General features: G+C 48.1%; 1 protein-coding gene across 12 annotated transcripts; it reads left to right on the forward strand.

The window, feature by feature from the left end:
• Positions 1–1,078: 1,078 nt before the first annotated feature.
• On the forward strand, positions 1,079–5,884 carry ZNF32 (zinc finger protein 32). Of its 12 annotated transcripts, none has more exons than XM_070264379.1 (5): positions 1,109–1,188; positions 2,104–2,247; positions 3,074–3,189; positions 3,556–3,695; positions 4,949–5,884. In XM_070264379.1, the coding sequence occupies exons 4-5, from the start codon at positions 3,626–3,628 to the stop codon at positions 5,698–5,700; spliced, it is 822 nt and encodes a 273-aa protein (XP_070120480.1). In that variant the 5' UTR covers positions 1,109–1,188; positions 2,104–2,247; positions 3,074–3,189; positions 3,556–3,625; the 3' UTR covers positions 5,701–5,884. The 12 variants fall into 12 exon arrangements, with proteins under 12 accessions (XP_070120488.1, XP_005602696.1, XP_023502374.1 ...); XM_070264386.1 differs by having other exon boundaries at positions 1,113–1,188; positions 3,074–3,136; XM_070264376.1 differs by lacking the exon at positions 2,104–2,247 and having other exon boundaries at positions 1,083–1,188; positions 3,074–3,241.
• Positions 5,885–6,220: the final 336 nt, after the last annotated feature.

Below are 6,220 nucleotides of genomic sequence, written 5' to 3' on the forward strand. Positions count from 1 at the left end.
GCTCACGTGCTCTGCTTCCGTGGCCCAGGGTTCAGGGTTTTGGATCCCAGACATGCACCTACACACCACTCATCAAGCCATGCTGTGGAGGCATCCTGCATACAAAACAGAGGAAGACTAGCACGGATTTTAGCTCAGGCACAACCTTCCTCAAGCAAAAAGAGGAAGATTAGCAACAGATGTTAGCTCAGGGCCAATCTTCCTCACCAAAAAAAGAAAGAGAAGGAGAAGAAGAAGAAAAATCCTATTTGTTACCCTAGAAAATACTGTTTTCTCTCCATAATTCATAGGGTAGATGCAGAACAATTTTTTTCTGGGTTCAATCACATACCTGCCTTTGCTCTGAAGGAATAGGATAAGGGGGTCTCCTGGCCTATACCCTGGCCCTCCCAAGAATCCAGGCCCCCTTCGCTGTCACCCGACCCTATCCTGGGCTCCCCACCAGATAAGAAGACCTTCCAGAGTCCCACAGCCAGTCAGTAGTGGAGCCAACATGCAAATTTAAGACAACTCCATAGCCTGCTCTCTTACCCGTTATTTCCAGGGTGAATTCCGACCCAAAGGGATCGGAGGGAATAGCTGTCTACCAGACCGAAGCACACTCCTCCCAGCCCTTGAACTTCTCCTGAGGTGTTCCAAATTCCCCTTTCCCACAGTCTCTGCTTGAAGGATTTGCTCCTTGCTTCAGAGACCTAATTATAGAACACCGGGTCTTTGCTCATGCAGCGGCTCGACACATAGCCCCTAAGCACCCAAAGCTTTGTCACTGATTTCTCCCCAAGGCTCTGTTTTCTTTCCATGAAACCCTGCAAGAGCCCTGGATTCCCGATTTCCTGGCTCAGCAGGCGGCTTCACGAGGCTGCCACTCCACGTCTCGCTAATCTGAGAGGCCCAATGGCCCCTCCATCCTGGTTCTACGTCCGGGGACAAGTGGGGTCCTCGGGCTCCAGGTCAAAGCGGGGCGGTCTGAGACCCAGCGCCCGCCCGGACCCGCGGAGCCCAAGGACCAGGTCGCGCCACCGAACTACGTTTCCCACAGTGCTCCGAGAAGTCGGGGCTGCTGAGGCCCAGGGCCCGAAGGACGGGCTCGCGCGGAGCCTCCTGGGAGTTGTAGTCTGGTCCGCTCGCGCCAGCGCTGCTGCGGGCTCAGCGCGGGCCTTTGTCTGTCTGCGGGCGCGCGCCGCTGCGGTGAGTGTGGCCGCCGGCCGGGTCCTTGCGCCCGGGCGAGGCGGGGCCGAGCCGGTAGGCCGCTGCGCCCGGGCCCTCCAGGGCCCCCGCGGCACTGAGCAGGCCACGCCGGCCTGGGCAACGAGGGAGGCCCGCCCCGAGGGGAGAGGTCTGCGGCCCGCAGAGAAGGGTCCGGCTCGAGCGGAGCGCGGGGTGCTGAGGTCCAGCACGCACGGGGGGCTTGGGGGTGCCTGAGGCAGGAGAGGGAGTCTGCCCGGAACAGCAGGGCCCCTCCGACGGGCGTGGGTGAAGACCCCGCATCCTGGAGACACGGGAGGGGGAGCCGCAGGCAGGTGTGCCCCGGCTCCGGTGAGGGTTTCAGAAGATGGACAGGGGAAAGGACGGTCTCTCCAGGGAGGGTGACCGGGCGAGAGGACAGACTCCTCTGGGTGGAGAATGGGAGAAAGGACGAAGTGGATCAGCTGTGGAGAAAATAACCACTCTTACCCAAAATCTCCTAACCCTGAAACTGTTCCCAAGAGTTCCCAAGACAGCAAAATTACCCCCTCTTCTGGTCCTCTCCTGAGGACTCTCAGCTTTAGGCCTTAAATCTGTAGGTCATGTCAGAGACCCTTCACATTTGAGTCTTTTATTCTCCCAGGAGCCACCTGACATGAGTGTTTTTAACCTATTTAGTGAGGAAAGAGAGTCAGGGCTATTTGGTTACTTGCCCGAGGTCATAGGGAGCAGGAGTGAGGTGAGAATCCAGGTCTCTCATGGCCTGCTTCTGAGCTTTCCCAAAGAATAAAGAGTCTTTCTGTTAGGAAAAGCCACATTTTCTATTATGAAGCCACTTTCTCCAAAATCTTCAGGAAATTAATTCCCCAGACTTGTGATCTAGGGAGAAAAATAAGACAATTTCCCTTTATTAATAAGGGAGATTCCTGAGACGCAGCTGAGTTGCTCGTTGCTGAAGATCTCACAGCATGTGGAGAGGCAGAGCTGCCAATTTGACCCGTTTGTTTGACCAAACTCTATCTGCTGGACCACCCAAGGACCGAGTCCAACCTCAGGCAGCAGGTGCCACGTACTTTCCCCCGGCTTTTGGTGGATGTGCAGTTGTTGAGCAGTAACACCTTGAGCTTCCAAATGAACGTACCATAGTGTCCAGGGACTCAGATAGAGGATTCCTGTGTAGCTTGTACTCCAAAGTGGAGCTGAGTTCTCCAAATAAGAGTTTAAAATGCCTCTCCAGTCATCACAGCATGTAGCAGAATGTGAAATTGTCAGGAAGACCAGGTGCTTAGGTTAACAAAACAAAGAATTGTAGCATCACATTGCTATTTCATTAAATCAGGAGGCCAGCATTTTGATGGGACATAGTAGAGGGATTATACATTGAACCACTGTGTAAAGTGTAAGAATTCAGTAAATAGGGTCCTGAAGTAAGGAGAGAATAGTCTTTAAAAAAAACAGTAGAAAAAGATAACATGGAGCAAGAGGATTCCTAGGATCTGGAAGAGTAGTAAAGTCTGGTCAAGCCCTGTCCCATTCTGTTCCATTTCCTAAGAATTCTAACAGCTCTTTAGTGATGAGGAACCAGAGAATTGACTAGTGTAAGGGCACAGACTTTGGATCCAGAAAGTCTCGGTTGAACCTTTGATACACCTTGACTCCTTACTGGCTCTGAGAATTTGGGCAAGTTATTTACCCTAGTTCATGTGCCTGGGGCTTGGTTTTGGAGTCTGAAGTAGGTCTTCCTTTTCCAAGAATTGACAAGTATTTACAGTTCCTCAGAACTTGTATTGTATCTTGAAGAGTAGGAGGGGGTGGGTCTGGATCTGGAGCCTCCTCAGAATTGCTAAAAGGTAACATAGGAAATCTCTTGTCTGTCCTTATAACCTAGGGGGGAACTGGAGAGGAGAGCTGGAGCCATTTCCATCGTGGAACTAATCATGGAGCCTGAAACGTGGGTTTTTTAGAATCTGAATTCCTTTGGAGGCTTGGAGGACAAAATAGCAGGTGCTTAGGTGGGGGAAGGAAGTGGAAGGTTCACTCACATGCCAAGGCTAAGGTACAAAAGGAGCGGCCATTATCTTGGGGTTGGCAGAAGGAGATGTGTCTTTACTCTTTGTGTTCTCTGCTTTCCCACCTCCTGCTTCCTCCTGGACTCATCTGTGTGTGGTCATGGTACCTTTCAGCCCATTTTATAGTTACATTATAGGAGACTAACATTACATCAGGCAATCCAGATTTCCTCCATTTTCTCATACCCCAAACTGGAGCTCCTGTTAACTTTAATCCTTCTCACTTGTCAATTCTCCTGCCCTTTCCTGTTTATTTTTGTTGTGCTGTTTTGTTTGTGTGTGTTTGTTTTTTCCTCCTCAGGTGCTCAAGAACAGCCCATGGAAGAATCATATAAAGAGGTGGTGATTAAGGTCATACAGCAGGAGTGGACATGTTTGGATTTCCAGCAGCTACCCTGCTGGACTGTCATGGAAGATATGCCCAGAATGTAGCATTTTTCAGTGAGTGAGTCGGTTGATTGCTGGGATGCTCTCGGCTCACCATATTCCCTGGCCCTGTCCCCAGCACTGGTAGGCAGGCTGAGGAAGCAGAGGGGACATTCCTGTGGTGGAGCTCAGCATTCCTGGGGTTACAGAGAAAGCCTGCGAGCTGGAGTTAGAAATAGCAGTAGAAACAGAGCAGGAGAACAGTCCTGACATGGAGGTAGTCTCTGAGAGAATAAATGAGCGGCTTTAAATCTCAGTGCAGTCAGATGGCGAAGGGTAAGGCAGGGGAACAAGGACAAAATCTCCCAAGGATGACTCCAAGAAAACTGGTGAAGTGATGAGTGGTGCAGTAGGAGGCTCAGATGCAGGGCAATATTGGAAAAATACTACCAATATCTGCACAGAAAGTGTTTAACTTCCCGACCAAAACTGATTTCAATTCCACCATAGCTCAGTGAACTGAAATAACATGGGTTTTAAAGGGGAAAATTCCTTGGATCAGATTCTATAATTGCCCTGGCTCGATCTGTGGTATCAGACAAGTTATTTAACTTCCTTGAGCACCAGGCTTATCTGCAAAATAGAACAATAAGCTCTATGTTGCAGGGTTGCAGGGACTAGAGATAATAGATGCAAAGTACCAAGGATTCTGCTGCATATTTCCTGACATCATGGAGCTTACTCCACTGTCAGGAGAGCAGACTGGAGCAGAGGTGGATTTCTCATGGAGCTAGTGAAACTTAAGTTCTAGGACCCCTTTCTCACATTGGTCTCTTCAAAGCCCTGTACCTACTTTTATACTTTTTCTTGATGGAGTCCCTCCAAAATTTTAAAGCTTAGGCCCTACACAGCTTGGGTCCATACCTATTTTGGAGTTAGGTAAAACTTGAGTATGGGCCTCTATATGATCCTGTATAATTTTCTTAATTTTTCTGAGCAAACAGAGATAATCATGTCTACCTCACAAGATTACATGGTAGGCTAAATTAAACTAAATTTAGAGGCAGTACACTGCTGTGCAGCATGCCCACATTTGAATCCCAACTCTGTGCTTACCTAGCTGCGTGATCTTTGACAACCGCCCTATGCTCTCATTTCCTTATCTGTAGCAATCTTACAGGATTGTTTCCAGGATTAAATTATCTATGCAAAGTTCATGGTATATTGTCTGGCACATAATAAGCGCTCAAAGCATTGTTTCTTTTTTCCCTATTCTTCTCACTCAGCATATTGGTGCATCTTACATGACTTCCCTCTCATTTTGCCAGATGTGATGACAGAAGCCCACCAAAAATATGATCACTCTGATGCCACAGGATCCTCAAGCTGGGATTTCCAGAATTCTTTCAGAAAAGAGAAGCTGGAACAAAAATCCCCAGATTCTAAGACACTACCAGAAGACTCACCTGGAGTGAGACAGAGGGTCTACGAGTGCCAGGAATGTGGAAAATCCTTCAGGCAGAAGGGTAGTCTAACATTACATGAGAGAATCCACACTGGTCAAAAGCCCTTTGAGTGTACCCACTGTGGAAAAAGCTTCAGGGCCAAAGGCAATCTTGTTACACATCAGCGAATACACACAGGAGAGAAGCCCTATCAGTGCAAGGAGTGTGGGAAAAGCTTTAGTCAACGAGGTAGTCTGGCCGTTCATGAAAGACTCCACACTGGACAGAAACCCTATGAGTGTGCCATTTGTCAGAGAAGCTTCAGGAATCAAAGTAACCTTGCTGTTCATAGAAGAGTTCACAGTGGTGAGAAGCCCTATAGATGTGACCAGTGTGGAAAAGCCTTCAGTCAGAAAGGCAGCTTAATTGTTCACATCAGAGTCCACACAGGCCTGAAACCCTATGCCTGCGCGCAATGCAGGAAGAGTTTCCACACCAGGGGGAATTGTCTCCTGCATGGCAAAATCCACACAGGAGAGACACCCTATCTGTGTGGCCAATGTGGGAAAAGCTTCACCCAGAGAGGGAGTCTGGCTGTGCACCAGCGAAGCTGCTCACAAAGGCTCACCCTGTGACCACTCTTCAAAGGAAGTTCTCTTTACGGATTAAGAGTACATCATCCTCTGAGGTCAAGCAACCTATCCAATTCTGTGGAATGAATGGAGACTCTTTCAGAAAGACCATCATTCGTTAGGGCAAACTGACTTTTCCTCTTTACCCCAAATGAGTATGAAAAATAAACGTCGTTTATTATCATTATCACGTATGTTTCATAATTTCTGAAAGTTTATTTTGACCTAACTTCCCAAGGTATCTCCATTAATCTAGAGCGTAACTGGAGATTGTATGTAGCAGATACAGATTTTAAATTTATAGTTGACACCACCAGCCTCCTTAAAAAAATCAGGCCCTTATCAATCCCAAGGTTCTTTTCTTCTCTGCGTATTCAAATTAATCTTCTTTTGCATGCAAGACCACTGGGCAGAATTAATGAGGTGAATCTAACTACTTTAATAATCCTTTTATTGAACATTGTATTACCTAGATGATACCCCCTAATGACCTATTCTAACAAATCACCCACGTCCATAGCTG

This window comes from Equus caballus, chromosome 1, assembly GCF_041296265.1.
Source record: "Equus caballus isolate H_3958 breed thoroughbred chromosome 1, TB-T2T, whole genome shotgun sequence".
Classification (NCBI taxonomy): Eukaryota; Metazoa; Chordata; class Mammalia; order Perissodactyla; family Equidae; genus Equus; species Equus caballus.

Excerpts from the sequence above, each read along its gene's own strand:
- ZNF32 (XM_070264387.1), top strand. The coding sequence starts at position 3,626 with ATGTTTGGATTTCCAGCAGCTACCCTGCTGGACTGTCATGGAAGATAT. Across the intron at positions 3,696-4,948 it reads CCAGAATGTAGCATTTTTCA|ATGTGATGACAGAAGCCCAC; the intron begins GTGAGTGAGTCG and ends TCATTTTGCCAG.